The sequence below is a fragment of the Chrysochloris asiatica genome, unplaced genomic scaffold, assembly GCF_000296735.1.
Source record: "Chrysochloris asiatica unplaced genomic scaffold, ChrAsi1.0 scaffold00062, whole genome shotgun sequence".
NCBI classification, from domain to species: domain Eukaryota; kingdom Metazoa; phylum Chordata; class Mammalia; order Afrosoricida; family Chrysochloridae; genus Chrysochloris; species Chrysochloris asiatica.
This window is the reverse complement of record NW_006408580.1, coordinates 4,494,157-4,511,807: the sequence shown is the minus strand read 5'-3', so window position 1 is coordinate 4,511,807 and position 17,651 is coordinate 4,494,157. Positions and strand designations below refer to the sequence as shown.

General features: G+C 38.6%; 2 protein-coding genes across 10 annotated transcripts in view; one reads left to right on the top strand and one right to left on the bottom strand.

Annotated features, from left to right (window-relative positions):
* Nucleotides 1-735, bottom strand: part of LOC102829058 (acidic leucine-rich nuclear phosphoprotein 32 family member B-like) — a 7,031-nt gene extending 6,296 nt beyond the window's left edge. Inside the window, exon 1 of the mRNA XM_006864283.1 lies at nt 172-735. Coding sequence (XP_006864345.1) covers nt 172-735 — 564 coding nt within the window. The remainder of the gene's footprint in view (nt 1-171) is intronic.
* Nucleotides 1-17,651, top strand: part of KDM6A (lysine (K)-specific demethylase 6A) — a 298,541-nt gene that overhangs the window by 70,297 nt on the left and 210,593 nt on the right. For all 9 annotated transcript variants that reach the window (XM_006864247.1, XM_006864249.1, XM_006864243.1 and 6 more), the window contains exon 3: nt 6,052-6,160. In XM_006864247.1, coding sequence (XP_006864309.1) covers nt 6,052-6,160 — 109 coding nt within the window. The remainder of the gene's footprint in view (nt 1-6,051; nt 6,161-17,651) is intronic.

Genomic DNA, 17,651 nt, shown 5'->3' with positions numbered 1-17,651 from the left:
AGTATTGTAACAAAAAAAGGGGAGTGATTAATCTTACAGTCCAGAAACAGAGGACCCTAGGACCATCAAGAGAGGAACACACAAATAGAATGTGGAACCTTATCCAGAGAAGCAGCAGCACCAGAGATGGAGGCAGAGACGGGGGCATGGAGAGGGGGAGCGGCTGAGGACTCTAGATTCTTCTTCCCCACTGGGTTTGTCTTCATCTTCCTCCTCTTTGAAATAAAAATCTTCATCCTCATCCTTGTCATCTTCTTCATCCTCACCGTCCACTTCAAAATCTGAGTCAGGGGCTTCCTGGTCCTCTGGGTCGTAGCCATTCAGGTAGGTCAGCTGAGGAAGGAGTTTGAATACACCCTCTTGGTAATCATTCAAGTTGGTAATCTCACAGTTAAACAGATCCAGGCTTTTCAGGCATTCTAGTTTTTTCAAAGGTTCCAAGGTGCTGATATCTTTCAGTTTATTTCCACTTAAGTTTAGATGTGTGAGGTTTGGAAGTTTTTCTGCTAACACCTCTAGACCTCCAAAGATTCTACTGTCACTAGGCTCAAGCTTTTCCAATTTTGGCAGTTTGGGGAGATTCAAGACTGAAATCAAGCTTACATTTATTAAACTGAGGAACTCTAAGTTCACAAATTCAGCTGTTAAACCCTCAAGTTTTCTATCATTTGATCTGCAGTTGTCTAGGACAAGTTCTTGAACAGTCTCCGGGGTCAGGTGCCTCAGCTCCTTCATGCTTCCCTCTGCCCCCCTCGTCAAACTTAGCATTCCCCGGAGGGGGGAGAGGTGTTCTGCGCTGTGCAGCGAGGTCCGTCGGAATATGTATGCTTGCGGCAGCGACGGGCAGCGCGGTCCCGGGTGGCAGGTGGGCAGGTGAGTGAAGCCCCTGGAGCCAACTTAACTCTCCGGAGTGGAGAGAGCTATCAGTACTTTAATTGTTAAATTATGGAGTTAGATTTCAGTGGTATATTTCTGCGAGACTGTTTTCAATAGCAAAGCATTTAAAATATTTATTTGGAAAGAATGGTTTATAAGGTACTATGATGGTTTCCTGAATGATGCTTACTTAGTCTACTGAAAGAAAAGTACTGTCTAGAGACCACCAGTTGACTGTCAGTTTGTCCTGATGGGGTGGCTTGTGTGTTGCTGTGATGCTGGAAGCTATGCCACTGGTATTTTAAATACCAACAGTGTCACCTGTGATGGACAGACTAGGAAGAAGGAAAGGATGAATACTTCTGAATGGTTAACCACTGAAAGCCTTATGAATAGCAGAGGAATGATATATATCATGCCAGATGCAGAAAACATTACGAATAGCAGCAGAACATTGTCGTATAAAAAGCTGGAAGATGTGCCCCTCAGGTTGAAAGGCACTCAAAATGCGACTTGGGGAAGAGCTGCCTCTTCAAATATGAGTTATCCATAATTTGTGATTGGAGCAAAACTTTCAGGGCCTTCATTTGTGAATAGTGCACAACTCAAAATGAGAAGAAGCATCAGATCAAAATGATCAGAACATGGAGTGAACAAAGTATGAATCGAAAGAAAATTGGAAGTTGTGAAAATGAATTGCAACACATAAAAGATTAATGATGTAGCCATTGTTACTGTTGTGTGCCTGGTATTGGTTCCCACTCATAGTGACCCTGCATGGGGTTTTCAAGGCTGTACATCTTTACAGAACCAGAAAGCCTCCTGTGGAGTGGCTGGTAGATTTAAACTGCTAACCACTACACTACTGGTCCGAGGCATTATTGAGCTGAAGTGGACTGTTACTGGCCATTTTGAATTGGGCAGTCATATGGTTTACTATGGATTTCTGGTGTGGCACTATAGGATAAGCACTAGACTGCGAACCACGAGGATAGCAGTTCAAACGCTCATCATCAAAAACCATTTCAAGATATACCTTGAAGTACAATGCTGTCTGTGATAGGATAATATCATACGCCTACAAGGAAGACCAGTTAATATGATATGACTGTTACTCAAAACTATACAATATCCACTAAAGCCAGTAGTAATGAAATTGAAAGAATTCTTCCAATACCTACTGATTACAATTGATTAAACATGCAGTCAAGATGCATTGATAATTACTGGTGATTGAAATGCAATAGTTGGAAGCAAAGAGAAATGATCAGTAGTTAGAAAATAGGGTTTTAATGATAGACATGCTGGAGATCACAATGATAGAATTTTGCAAGATCAACAACTTATTCATTGCAAATACTTTGTATGTGTGTGTGTGTGTGAGTGTGAAACTATTTATTGTGAATTGATTGAAGACTTGCAGAGCAGACCATCAGTTTTACATTCAGCAAGTCGTACACTGTATCTGTCTGTGTATTTACCCATAGAGCACTATTGTTGGCAGGGTTGTGTGTATAACAGTATTTATCGCTATTTCCTGTAATTCTTGCAGTCCTCCCTGAGTCTTCACCTGTCTTCATCATTCTTTTGTCAACATTCCTCTTGCTGTATAATGCCTCTCTAACCAGCAAATCACTCTCCCTTTCCTACGTCTGGTAACCTTAAAAGAATGTTTCTTTTAGCATGAAAACATTTTCTTGTGTTTTATAATAGTTGTCGTATATAGTTATTTGTGAATGACTTATTTGATCAGCATAATGTCTTCAAGGTTCATCCATGTTATAATGTGTTTTGCAGATTCATCATCATTCTTCAGCATTATTGTAGTATTCCACTGTGTGTATATATCAAAGTTTGTTTATCTATTCTTCCATTAATGGGCATTTACAGTATTGCCATCTTTTTGCTCTTGTGAATAGTGCTGCAATTAACATGGATATGCAAATATCTACTTCTGTCGTGACGTTTTTCTTGGGGACATATACCAAGTAATGCGCTCTGGTAGTATAGTGGTTAAGAGTCAGGCATTTTGAAACTACCAGCCATTCCATGGGAGAAAGATGAGGCTTTCTGCACCTGTAAAGATTTACAGCCTCGAAAACCCTATGCAGGGTCGCTGAGTCAGAACCGACTCCATGGCACACAGCCACCAGCCACCATATACCAATTAGATGGATTGCTGGTGTGGCGCTGTAAGATCATCACTGGTCGCTATTAGTTGGAACCGACTAAATGACTTTATTTCCAACTTTTTGAGGAAGCACCATACCGTTTTCCATAGTGGTTGCACCATTTTGCCGTCCCATCAGCAATGTAGAAGGGTCTGAGTTTCTTCACATCTTTGCCAGCAACAGATTACCTTTTTTAAACAACATAATATGTGACTATATACATGTATGGAGTCCTGGTATGGCTCTGTGGTTTAATGTGCTGGACTGCAAAGTCGTTTGAACTGCAAGGTTGGTGGTTCAAGTTCACCAGCTGCTCCTTGGAAACCCTATACAGGGTTGCTATGGATTGGAAATGATTCGATGGGACTTAACGACAACAATATATACATGTACATCACCAAATTGACTACATCTGTGAGGAGAGACCGTAGAGAAGTTCAATATCATCAGCCAAAACCAGATCAGGGCAGCCTGTGGAATGGATCATCAATTACTAATATCCAAGTACTGGCCGAAGCTGAAGAAAATTAAGACACTTCCGTGAGAACCAAAATATGACGTTGAATATATCCCTCTTGAGTTTAGAGATCATTTCAAGATTAGATTTGATTCACTAGGTACTATTGACCGAGAACAGTAGAGTTGTGGGATGATAACCAAGAAATCTTATAGGAACAAAGCAAAAGCTCATTAAAAGGAGAAGAAAGAAAGAAAAGACAAAAATGGGTTTTAGAATTAAAGCGAAACCTTGCTCCTTTAGATGTAGAGAAGCTAATGCGAATGGAAGAATTGATATAAAAGCTGAACAGAAAAATTTAAGGGGCAGCTTGAGAAGACAAAGTAAAATATTATAATGAAATGGGTAAAGACCTAGAATTAGAAAACTAAAAGGGTCAAACAGGCTCAGCATTTCTCAAGCTGAAAGAACTGAAGAAAAAATTCAAGTCTCAACTTGAAATATTGAAGGATTCTATGGGCAAAATATTGAACGATGCAGGAAGCATCAGAAGAAGATTGAAGGGGGAGTGCACAGCATCACTGTACCACAAATAATTTGTTTATACTCAATCATTTCAAGAGGTAGCATGCGATCTAGAATTTATGGTACTGAAGGAAAGAAGTCCAAGCTGCACTGAAGGCATTGGCGAACAGCAAGGCTCCAGGAATTGACAGCAGCAAATTGAAATCTTTCAATAAACTGATGAAGTACTGGAGACTTGTCCATGCCAAGATATCTGGAAGACTGCTCCGTGACCACCCAATTAGAAGAGATCCATATTTGTGCTCATCCAGATGAGAGGTGTTCTAACAGAATTCAGAACTTATTTAAAATCATACGCACCTCAAATTTTTCTGAAGATAATTAAAATCTGGTTGTAATAGTACTTCAACAGGGAACTGCCATAAATTCAATCAGGATTCAAAAGAGTATGTGCAGTTAGAGATATCATTGCATACAATGGACTCAAACATTAGAATAATTGTGAGGATGGCACAGGACCAGGCAGTGTTTCGTTTTTTTGTGCATACGGTCACTGTGAGTCGGAATCAACTCGGGGGCACCTAACACCAATGTTTAGAGAGGTTAAGAAATACAATTTAATAATATTAAATTTTGTTACACTGACTTTATTTTGATGTAAATGATGCATATTTATTGAATGAAATAAGGAGGATAGAGTAGAATAATACATGTATAAGTTCTTGGCTTTGTACAATTTGTATCATCTTTAAAATGTTAGGTATGGGTTACAAACTGGATTTATTCTGGAATTTATCCCTTTTGCATGTGTTAATGATTATTATCTTGCTGCTTTCTCTCTTTCTCTTTTTAGTGAGGGAAGAGGGTTGCACATTTATTTCTTTCTTCCATAAAAAAAGTTGTGAGGCATTCAGTTACCCGCTGCTCTTGGGACTTTAATGTCGTAGGTGTTTGGGCTTCTCATAATTGGGTGTGCCATCCCAATTATGGCTTGTATCTCAAAGTCCAAGAGAATAACCACTGAAGATCCTGCTAGACAGTTGATTCCCGCCAGTGGTAGAGGAGGGGTTTGAATCCCCTTTCTCTTGAAGAAGTAGTATCTGTGCACCAGTATAAGCAGTCCTTGGATTACAAACGAGTTCCTTTCCAAAACCTCTTGTCAAGGTGATTTTGTATGCAATTTGGAGCAGTTAGGTACAGTTAGTATCTAATGTCAGTTATCAAATACTTGTCTAAGTATGTAGTATACTGTTCCATGAATGGAACTCATTAAAGAAACACTCCCAGACAACACTGAAACATAATAATACAGTAATAATTGTTGTTGTTGTTATGTGCCGTGGAGTCGGTTCTGACTCACATAGCAACCCTGTACAGGGTTTCAGAGGCTGTAAATCTTTATGGGAGTAGAAAGCCTCATCTTTCTCCGGCGGAACAGCTGGTGGTTTCAAACTACTGACCCTGAGGCTTCCAGATCTGGAATAGGTGTTGGGAGTAGGAGTTAGTGTGTTTGAAGTATAATATGAGAAGGGAGAAGACAATTGAAAGATAGTTTATGGTAATTTAAAACTATTGATAAGAGTGTTTGGCAAAATGTAGCTGTTAACTCTGAATTGTAGCTATTGTTATTACACTAGAGATTTTATGAATCTCATAATTCAATAAAGTTCTTCCTGCCTGTGGGAAATGCAGATATTATTTATACTGGAGAACAATTTTGTTTATATCTACAGGGACCACAGTGATAATTTAGATTTGTACTTTATGAATAAAGTTATCAAAGTACTCCTGTATTGTATTTGGCAAGTATTGTTTAAGTATAATAGATGAGAAAAGTACTTATTCTATAGCCTAGTGACTCATTGAATAAATAGGTAGGGAAATGGTATCTTCTAAAAATGTGGTAGAAGTGAAATACATTGATTTCTTGGGTAGTTGAATGGAGAATATACATTCTTTCAAAAAGGAAATACGATTTAGGGTTTTGTCTTTTTCTTAAATATTTGTGTTTTTCATTTCTAGGCTGTTCGCTGCTACGAATCGCTAATCTTAAAAGCTGAAGGAAAAGTGGAGTCTGATTTCTTTTGTCAGTTAGGTCACTTCAACCTCTTATTGGAAGACTATCCAAAAGGTAATTTTTTGTCTTTTGTTAATTGCTATTTAACTTACGTATGTATTTAAAATAACTTTGCAGTGGTATTTGGGACCATTACCATATTTACTTCTAGGAAATTGTAAACTCATGAACATAGTAAATAATGAGAAAGAAAAGTGTTAAAAAGAAAATTTATACACAATTAAGTTTAGATTAAGCTTTATTTATAGTTAATGAATTTGGATAATATGCAAGTTAGATAAGAGCTTCAAAGAAGGCTTCAGCACACAGGAACAAGACGGGCTAGAGTGGGGAAATTTTGAATTTAGATTAAATTAAGCTGGTAAGCCCTAATTGTAATGTGTTAGCTTAGATTTTCAGTTTCTGGGGTTCAGTAGATTTGTTTAGATTTCAGATCCTAGGAAGGTCAGGTGTTCACATGAGATGGAAAATAGCTAGGTTTCAGTTTGCAGATGTAGAGCTCAGCAAAAGTGACTCCATAAAAGGTTTCATTTAAGAACAGATGATTTGAATAACTGAAGATAGTCATCCATGATGTGCTTTGTTAATAATACCAAGCTGCCAACCCAGACCATTACTTATTTAAGAAGTTGAAAGCACCTCCAAATACCACCACCCCACAATACCAAATGGAGTCCTGGTGTGGTGCTGTGGGTTAATGTGCTGGACTGCAAGGTCATTTGAACTGCAGAGTCACCAGCAGCTCCTTGGAAGCCCTATACAGGGTAGCTGTGAGTCAGAACTGACTGGATGGCACTTAACAACAATACCAAAGGAAAAAATCCATAGCAAATAAAACTCTATTATTATTTAAAAGAATATTTTAACCTTTTGATGATAGTAAACATCTTGATGGATGCTTTTAGTGAATAAAACAACCAGCAGGTAATTGGGTGAATAATAGTTGGTTTGTTGTGTTGTTGTTTTATACCACTTTTTGCTAGGTCAAGTGAATACTTCATTAATTAAAATGTAATTTTAGTTTCAAACAGGTATGCATACTCTGTGGGGTTTGTTTTTTTCTTATTTGTTTTCCAACTGGACTTTATTACTTACAGTTGCAGTACCTTTAAAAGATTATCTAACATATGTGATACAGATTAATATTTACCAAACTGTCTCCAATTCAACAGGATAATAGTTGCTAATAATGCTCATTTGTTTATAGTTTGCTGGATATTTCAACTTGGATTAAAACTTGTAACTAATATAAAGGAAAACATTATACAAAAGAAATACAGAATTATATACAATTTGCTAATTTTTCAACGCTGCAGCTTTTATTTGGAGAGCACACTAATTTGAAAGCACATAAACAGAGATCCAGACTTTGCATATGGGGTTATCTGTCCTTACTGCTCAGTAGTCATTAAATAATACATACATTTTTCAGCTATTTAAACCTTTACTAGTCCTTGACATTAAGCTGTATTTTCCATTTATGTAAAGTGTGGCTGTAAAGGGGATGAAAAATCCAGGGGCATTTGTCAGAGTTCCCCTCCCCCAATTTTGGAGGTTGTGTGGCAACTAGACTATGCTGACAAACTAGCTATTGGAAATAATCTAATAAGGAGGGAGGAGTAGAGAAGGACAGCCTAAGGATTTAAGCTTTTGAAAGATAATCTCTTAGACCTACCTACTTTTGTATAGATAATTTGCCATTGATAGGTAGGCAGTAGTTTGATTATTTATAATACGAAGAGGTGGAAGTAGAAAATAGATGGGAGGCATACATATCTGAGGACTTCAAAAAGTTAATGGGAAAAGTTCCATTATCTTTTAATTCCATTTTTCATGAACCTTTTGTTTCAAATCCAGAAACCCACATATGTTTTTGGAGGAAAAGTTTGCTGCAATCTGAACATAGAGTCCTTACCTAGCTCTGTGCTTGTCACCCTGAACTCCCCTCCTGATGGCAGGTATTGTCTTTAAATCTGCATATTGGAAGAGGGAGTAGGTGGTTGTTGTTGTTGTTAAAGTGCCTTTGAGTCGGTTCCAACCCATAGTGACCCTGTACAGGGTTTCCAAGGCTGTAAATCTTTAGGGAGCATAACGCCTCATCTTTCTCCCACGGAGCGGCTGGTAGTTTCGAACTGCTGGCCTTAAGGTTCGTAGCCCGATTCGTAACCACTATGCTACCAGAGCTCCTTTTCAAATCTTTGCCTTTATTTTCTTTGAGGGTGAAAAAAATATTATTTTAACCCTCTTCTAGAAGTGGAGTCCTGGTGTGGTGCTATAGGATAAGCACTGGATTACTAACCAAAAGGAGACTGGCACAAACCCGCCAGCCACTCCTTGGAAACCCTATACAGGGTTGCTATGAGTCAGAACCAATTTGATGACAGTTAACAGCAACATAATATGCTTTAGTATATTGTAATATTTCAAGCTGGTGACTCTGTTTCTTAGATGTATATTACTATTTTTTAAAACTTCCTTGAGAATTTATTGGCCACATTCATTTATTAAAATATTTTCATTTTAAATGTTGTTGTTAGTGCCATCGAGTTGGTACTGACACATAGCAACCCTGCATAGGGTTTTTGAGGAGCAGCTAGTTGAGCTTGAACCTCCAACCTTGTGGTTCAAACTGACTTTTGCAGTCCAGTGCATTAATCTAAAGAGCCACACTAATTAAATTTCTATTCCTTTGTTTTACGGTCTTCCTGCAAGAACTAGAACCATTCTCTGATACATACTCTCTCTTCCCCCTAACACACACACTTGCACACCATCCTCCAATTTATGGAGGAATTTCTTATTACAGACTGTTCCCCTCTTTGGTCCCGTACAAGATAAGAGAACTGCCAACCTCATGCAAGTAGGTATTATTCTTTAGAGAACCAAATTTGAACCATAACTTTTTGGGAGTACCATGTTGTCGTAAAGTCCCATTGAGTGTGTTTATACTCATAGCAACCCTGTATAGGATTTCTGAGGCTGTACATCTTTGCGGGAGCAGAAAGCCTCATCTGGTAGACTTAAACCACTGACCTTGTGTGGTTCACAGTCCAGTGCTTATCATACAGAGAACCACTGCATAGTGAACATGTAATTCTGTAATAAATTACTCAGGTCTGTATGTATATGTGAGGAACTTGCTGATCCTGTTGTTATGAAGACAGCCCTTTATTTGCCCTGAGTTGTTGTGTTCTTTGCATTAAATTTTCTGTTCTGTATTTGCCCTGAGTTGTTGTATTCTTTGCATTAAATTTTCTGAGTTTGGGGCATCTCTGAGGTTAGTTACTTGTGAAAAAGTGCTTCTACTTATGCCATACAAAAAGATAGAACATTATATGTAGAACTCTCTCTCTCTATATATATATAAAGTGCTGTCAAGTCGGTTCCGTGTATAGAGTTTCTGAGGAGCAGCTGGTGAGCTTGAATTGCCGACCTTGCAGTTCAAACCGACCTTGCATTCCAGCGCATTTAACCCACAGTGCCACACCAGGATATTGTTGTTAAGTGCCCCTACTTCTAGGCAGAATTTATTACCCCAGCTATTGGAAGTACTGTATACAGATATCCTCTAGCTTTGAGACTCTTCAGAGGCTGCCTGAGTTACAGAGACCACATTGACTATAAGGTCATGCTCTTTTCCACGCTAGCCCACATCCAGTGTTTAGTGGATGGAATATCAAGGTCTGGCCATCTTGGTCCAATTTAGGATAATTCTGAAGGGCCATTCTAACAACAGAGTTCTCCTGGGAGTAGAACCAAGGCGTTCACAGTTTAACTTCTCCAACCCTGGTTCCAGCCCCATCCTTCCACCAAAACCAAACCAACCCTATTGCCTAGAGTGAATTCCAATTTACAGTGAGCACAAGTGTTCCTAAAGGTAGTCCTTACCAAACACTCCTTAACTCCCTGTCAGACAGAGTCTGCTTCTCAGGGAATCCAGCCTATGACAATTGGTCAAGTGCACTGAGCCTCTATTTTACCAGAATCCCCTACCTAATTACTGTATTATTATAAATTCCTAGAAGCAAAATGGCTAGATCAAGTGACAGAAATTTTTGTTTACTTTTTGATACATATTATCAGCTAGAAAGGCTAAGAAAATGTTTTACAATGCTTAATTTCCATATGCTTCAAATCCATTTAAAATGGCAAAAATCTACCTTTTAATAAATAAATCTGTAACAGTAATGATAACCAAAGTATACTATCTGCAGACATGCATGAAAGACAGGAAGCAGATACGATTAATATTAAGAGAAATAAGGGAAGAAAATTCAGTCCCAAATGTAAAAAAAAACCCAAATTATATGCATATCTATGGAATCCTGGTATGCTACTGTGGGTTAATGTTTTGGACTGCAAACTCGGGTTGAACCACAAGGTAGCCAGTTCAAGCTCACCAGCTGCTCCTTGGAAACTCTATACAGGGTTCCATAATCATCCTGTATAGAGTTTAAAAGGATTGACTGGTGAGTTTAAACTGTTGATCTTGTGGTTAGCAGCCCAGTGGTCATCCTACAGTGCTGTTTTGTTGGTTTCAATTCATATTGACCCTCTGTAGGATTTCTGAGGCTATAAATCTTGACGGGAGCAAAAAGCCTCCTCTTTCTCCTGCAAAGCAGATGGTAGATTCAAACTGTTGAGTTTGTGGTGAGCATCCCAACTGGAAACCTACTACTATGTTACCAGGGCTCCTAGAAAACACAAAGTATGTTAAGTTCTTTCTTGAAATAAGATACGAAGCCTAATGGGAGTAGTGCATGATTATTGAGAAAATATGTAAATGAGTAGAAAGATAACAAATACTCTAGGAAGAAATGACTCAATTACAAATCTTTTCCTTTAGTTTGGAGCAACTATTTTTGTGACTTTCACTAGGAAGGAGGAGTGACGAACCGCTTCTGAATATTTAGTCACTGAAAACCTTATGAATAGCAGAGAAACACTGTCAGATATAGTGCCGGAAAATGAGCCCCTCAGGTTGCAAGGCACTCAAAATGCGACTGGCGAAGAGCTGCCTTCTCAGAGTAGAGTTGACCTTGATGAAATGAATGTAGTAAAGCCTGTGGGAGAAAAGTCCACGACACCTTCATATGCTGATGGGGCACAACTCAAAAGAGAAACAGCTGTAAACATCCATTGAAAATTGGAACATAGAATGTATGAAGTATGAATCTGGGAAAATTGGAAGTTGTCAAAAATGAAATGGAACGCTTCAACATCGATATCTTAGGCATCAGTGAGCTTAAATGGATTGGTGTTTGCCATTTTTAATCTGATGACCACATGGTTTACAATGCCAGGAATGACAAATTAAAGAGGAATGGTGTTGCATTCATTGTCAAAACAAAACATTCCAGATCAGTCATGAGGTACTACGCTGTCTCTGATAGGATAATATCCATGCACCTACAGGGAAGCCCAGTTAATGCCACTATTATTCAAATTTATGCACCAACCACTAAAGCCAGTGAGGAAGAAATAGAAGAATTCTACCAACTTTTTCAATCTGAAATTGATCAAACATGCAATCAAGATGTATTGATTATTACTAGTGATTGCAGTGCAAAGGTTGGGAGCAAAGACGAAGGATCAGTAGTTGGAATATATGGCCTTGGTGATAGAAATGATGCAAAATAGAATTCTGTGAAATCAATGATTTGTTCATTTCAAATACCTTCTTTAGATAGCATAAGAGGCGACTATACACATGGACCTCACATAGAAATCAAATTGACTACATCTTCGGAAAGAGAGGATGGGAAATCTCCATATTATCAGTTAAAACAAGGCCAGGGGCAGACTGTGGAATAGACCATCGATTGCTCATATGCAAATTCAAACTGAAGCTGAAAAAAATGAAAACAAGCCTACAAAAGCCAAAAGATGACCTTGACTATATCCCACCTGAATTTAGAAATAATCTGAAGAACAGATTTGACATTAAATACTAAAGACCAATGACCAGAAGAGTTGTGGGATGACATCACGAACATCATACATGAAGAGATCAAAAAGTCATTACGAAAACCAAAAAGAAGGAAAAGGTCAAAATGGATGTCAGAAGAGACACTGAAACTTACCGTCCAGCGTAGAGATGCTAAAGCAAATGGATGAAATGAGGAGGTCCAAGAGCTGAAGAGCAAATTTCAAAGATCAACTTGAGAAAATAAAGCCAATTATTGCAACAAAATGTGCAAAGATCTGTCTGGAATCTGAAAACCAAAAAGGAAGAACACGCTCAGCATTTCTCAAGCTGGGAAAACTCAAGAAAAAATTCAAGCCTTGACTTTCATTATTGAAAGATGCTCTGGGCAAATTATTGAATGATGCAGAAAGCATCAAGAGAAGATGGAAGGAGAGTCACTATACTAAAGGGAAATGGTTAGTGTTCGGCCATTTCAAGAGGTAATATATGATCAAGAGCCAATGATACTGAAGGAGGAAGTCCAAGGTGCATTGAGGGAATTGGCAAAGAACAAGGCACCAGAAATTGATGGAATAAAAATTGAAATCTTTCAAGAAAGTGAAGTGGCACAGGAGGCACTCGCTCATCTATGCCAAGAAATTTGGAAGACAACTATCTTGGCTGACTGATTGGAAGAGATCCATATTTGTGCCCATTCCAAAGAGAGGTGACCTAATGGAATGCGGAAATCATCGGACAATCTCTTTGATATCCCATGAGAGTAAAGTTTTACTAAAGGTAGTAAATGTAAGCTGCAAGCATACATTGACAGAGAACTTCCAGAGGTTCAAGCCGGGTTCATAAGAGGCCATGGAACGAGGGATATCATTGCTGATGTGCGATGGATCTTGGTTGAAAGCAGAGACTATCAGAAAGATATTTACCTGTGCTTTATTGACTATGCAAAGGCTTTCGATTGTGTGGATCATGACAAGCTATGGACAACATTATGAAATATGAGTATTCCGGAACACTTAATTGTACTCATGATGAATCTGTACCTAGACCAAGAGGCAGTTCGAACAGAGCATGAAAACACTAAATGGTTTAAAATTAGTAAAGGTGTGTGACAAGGTTGCATTCTTTCACCATATGTATTCAACCTGTATGCTGAGCAAATAATCTGAGAAACTGGGTTATATGAAGAAAAACGTTGCATCAGGATTGGAGGAAGACTCATTCACAATCTACGATATGCAGATGATACAGCCTTGCTTGCTGAAAGGAAGAAGACTTAAAACATTTACTGATGAAAGATCAAAGAGCACAGCCTTCAGTATGGATTACATGTCAATGTAAAGAAAACAAAATCCCCACCACTGGACCAATAAACAACATTCTTACCAATGGAGAAAAGATTGATGTTGTCCAAGAGTTCATTCTTCTTGGATCAACTATGAACACTCACAGAAGCAGCAGTCAAGAAATGAGACAACGAATTGCATTAGGCATGTCTGCTGCACAAGACCTTTTTCAAGTGTTGAAGAGCAAAGATGTCAGCTTGAGGACTAAGGTGCGCCTGACCCAAACCATGGAATTTTCAGTAACCTCATATGCATGGGAAAGCTGCACAGTGAATAAGGAAGACCCGTTGAAGAATTGATGCTTTTGAGTTATGGTGTTGGAGGAGAATATTGAAAGTGCCATGGGCTGCCCATAGAACCAACAGATCTGTGTTGGAAGAAGTGCAGCCAGAGTGCTCCTCGGAGGCCAGGATGGCCAAACCTCGTCTCTCATACTTGGGTCATAAAGTCAGGAAGGACCAGTTGCTGGAGAAGGATATCATGTTTGGTAAGGTGGAGGGTCAGAGAAAAAGAGGAAGACCCTCAGCAAGATGGATTGGCAAAGTGGCAGCATCGATGGGCTCAAGCGTGGCAACAATTGTGAGGTTGGCCCATGACCGTGCAGTGTTTCGTTCTGTTGTGCATAGGATTCCTATGAGTTGGTACCAACTCCATGGCACCCAACAACAACATCTTAATAGGAATCTCTATTCAGTCTGTATTGACATAATTATAACAGACATGGCTTTTAATTGGAGGAGTAAAGAAAGCAAAACTGATGGACAATTGATCCAGTCACTCTTGGCTCAACAGTTGAATGTGAAAAGCTTATCAGCTGTATTGTGTTGGTATTGTTTGTTCCCCCATTGAGTCCTTTCAGATTCATAGGACCCTGTATAAGATTTTCAAGGACTGGCTGGTGAGTTTGAACCGCCAACCTTGTGGTACAAACCAACCCTGCAGTCCAGTGTTTAATCCTACAGTGCCATCATCTGTATTAGATCTGCTTATTTCATATTCTGATTGTTTTATCAGTGACAATGTCTTCTATCAATGATCAGAAGTCATCTTAATCATGTGCTTCTTTTTGTATAACTCGCATTAGAATTTAATGGTCTCATTTCGCAAACCAGACAATTTGCTCTTATTGTGCACATTATTTCAGTGTATAAATCTCAATCCTTGAATCCTATAGGAACATGTAAAGAGTACAAGCAAGTCCTACACCTCTGACTTGAAACTGGAGGTCATTGTAAGGGCAGAATAAACAAGCAACAAGGTAACAAGATTCACGAGCCATCCATTCATGGATGGATAAAGGAGCAAAGGATGCTGGGAAAAATGAATCCTCAAAAATGTGTATGTCTTAGGCCCAAAGTGAAAAAGCCAGAGTTGGAGAATGACTTGAAAGAGTGGATTATTTCTAAAAGGAACAGAAATCAAGCTGTCTCTATTGTTGCACTTCAGTTTATAGTGAAATTTCTTATCATTGACAGAGGACTCACAGATTTCAAGGAGGATTTTACCTGCATTTCTGAATTCATCAAAAGGAATGGTCTTTCCATGATAATGAGAACCATTGTAGGCCAAAGGCTTCTGGATGACTGGGAGCAAATTATTGCAGTGGACATAATTAATATGGACGAGGTTCTTAAGTATTTCAACATTTTGCCCACTAGAACTATAGCTGCTTCAAGTATGAAAACTGTAGCCATTGTAGCCACTGGGCATAAGAAGGCATTTTTCACGTATTTCTTGTGAGTAGGGTGAAATTAAAGCTGTTGTTGAATGTTCAAGAGAGTTACCATGTCCCCAAAAAAAGTAACCTAGCATTGGTGATTGTTGTAAGATAATAAGGAATGCATGAACTCTGACGTTTTGAAAGCAATGGGTAAATAAATGTTATGGGACCTGGCCAGGAGAGGAGGGTTCTTTTTGAAGAATTATCCACTGATTTTCAGTGCTATGATTGCTCAAAAAGGAAAAAAAAAGTTAGAAATTACAGTACCTGTCATAGTTGGTGGCCTTACCTGCAAACTGTAAGAACAGTTCATTACCTATTCAAGGCTTTCTTGAGAAAAGAGGTGGGATGAATGGATGCAACCTGGGATTCTTGAATTCACACCATCAGGATGGCTGAAGTTTGCAGAAATCTGTCAGTATGTGACTTTGGTTTACGAGGAAAGACTCCCAGAAACCATCTACAGTGGCTTCAGAAAAACTGGATTATATACCAACAGAATACTACACGAAGATGAAGATGGTGAAGGCAGTAATGATGATGTCACATCAGTTCAGAGGCACAGAAGAGAATCTGCAGGTAGCTTTGAGATATTTCAATGATGATAGTGATACAGGGATTGGACTTTGAAGGGTTCCAGGAGTTAGATGGATTCCTGGTGTGGCGCTATAGGATAAGCACTCAACCACAAGTTCTGTTTGAGCCACAAAGTCAGCGGGTCAAACTCATCATTCGCTCCTCAGAAACTCTATAGAGTCGCTGTGGATCAGAACCGACTCAACAGTACTTAAGAACAACAACACCAGCAGTTAGATGATGGTGGTGGTGGTTGTGGTTGTATGCCACCGAGTCTGTTCTAAACTCATAGCGACCTTCGTAGGGTTTCTGAGACTGTAAATCTTTATTGTAGCTGAAAGCCTCATTTTTCTCCTTTAGAGCAACTGGTAGATTCGAACTACTGACCTTTTAAATAGCAGCCCATCTCAAAATCCACAAGACTACCAGATGATGATGACATAGAATACGTAAACCTAAAATGTAGCCAGTTTAAAAGAAAAACACAATTTCTTCTAGTAGCTTTTATTTGTTGACTTCAACATAAATGATTATAAAAAAATTATTGCAGTTGAAAACAATGAACTATAAACATCATGCTCCGGTAGTTTTAGTTCTACGATTATTTCTTAATAATTTCTAGCTCTTCATACATTCATACTTTTGGTTTTAATATGATCTCTCATTTCCATCACAAGCTTGCTCACTTCACCATTGGTTGTACTTATATTAGGAAAATATCTACCTTAAGTGAAGTTTCTCTGAGATTAGTTTTATCCCAGTAGCATTAAATCTGTTGGACAGGCAAAAAAGGAAATTGAAGTCAACAACATGTAAAAAAATACTTTCATAGCACACTTAGGAAAACAATGCATGAGGTGGGGAGGGTTATATGACTTGAAACAAAAAGAAACACAATATAGTATACAATATTTATGTAAAAATATGTAATTAATGTATCATACATAAGGAAAGTCTTAACGTATATGTATGGTTTAAGAATATTAAAATTGGCAGTCATCTACTTGCTGTGCAGTTTAAAAAATAAGCACAGTATTGATATTTCCACTGTATTCTGTCTGAAGATCTAATCCATATCTGATTGTGATGCTCAACTTTCCCTTACTTTTCTTCTCACCTCCCCTCCTTTTCCTTCTCCCATTTTAAAAACCATCAACAAGATACTGTTTAATTTTGAAAGACAGCACAAGCATACATACAGCTGTGTAAGGAAAGGGCCATATTGCCACTTATCTCAGGAGAAGTTACACCAAACAAGAGACTCTTAAGTCAGTCTGGCTTCTCATTCCTCCCTCAAGAGTTCACAAGAGCTCCTTTTGTTGAGGTCAGTGGACTTGGTCATGTGGGAATCTTGGAAGACATAAATAGATAACAGTAGTAGTTAAGACATCTAATGGGATTGTAATATGAAGCCGGTAGTTGATAATCTCTCAGAATTATGATCAGAGAGAGTACACATTTCAAAAGTAGATCAAAGCAGAAACATATCTGTGTGATAAAATGTGGGCCCTCATGTTACCAAGTTTGTAGATTTTAGAAGAGAAGTGTAGAAACTTTCATGGCTCATAATATCTAAGCAAAGATTAAGAATATGGGCCAGTCTTATATGCATATGCTATTTTCTAGTTAAGAATGGGATACAATCATAAGGCAGTGGGATACCAGATGCTGATAGACTTCAACAGACTTGGGGCTTGGGCACAGTTGCCAATCCTGAGGGGTCACCCCCGCCCCCATTTTGTTATCATCTTGTTTATTCCCATGTTTGTCTCTCTTGGATCTCCTGTTTCCTAAGTACACTATATCTTCTTTCTTGGTGTATACTGTTCTTTTAGGGAAATAATGTTCGTTATCATCTTCTCTGGTAGCATAGTGGTTATGAATCGGGCTGTGAACCACAAGGTCAGCAGTTCGAAACTACCAGCGGTTCCGCGGGAGAAAGATGAGGCGTTCTGCTCCCGTAAAGATTTACAGCCT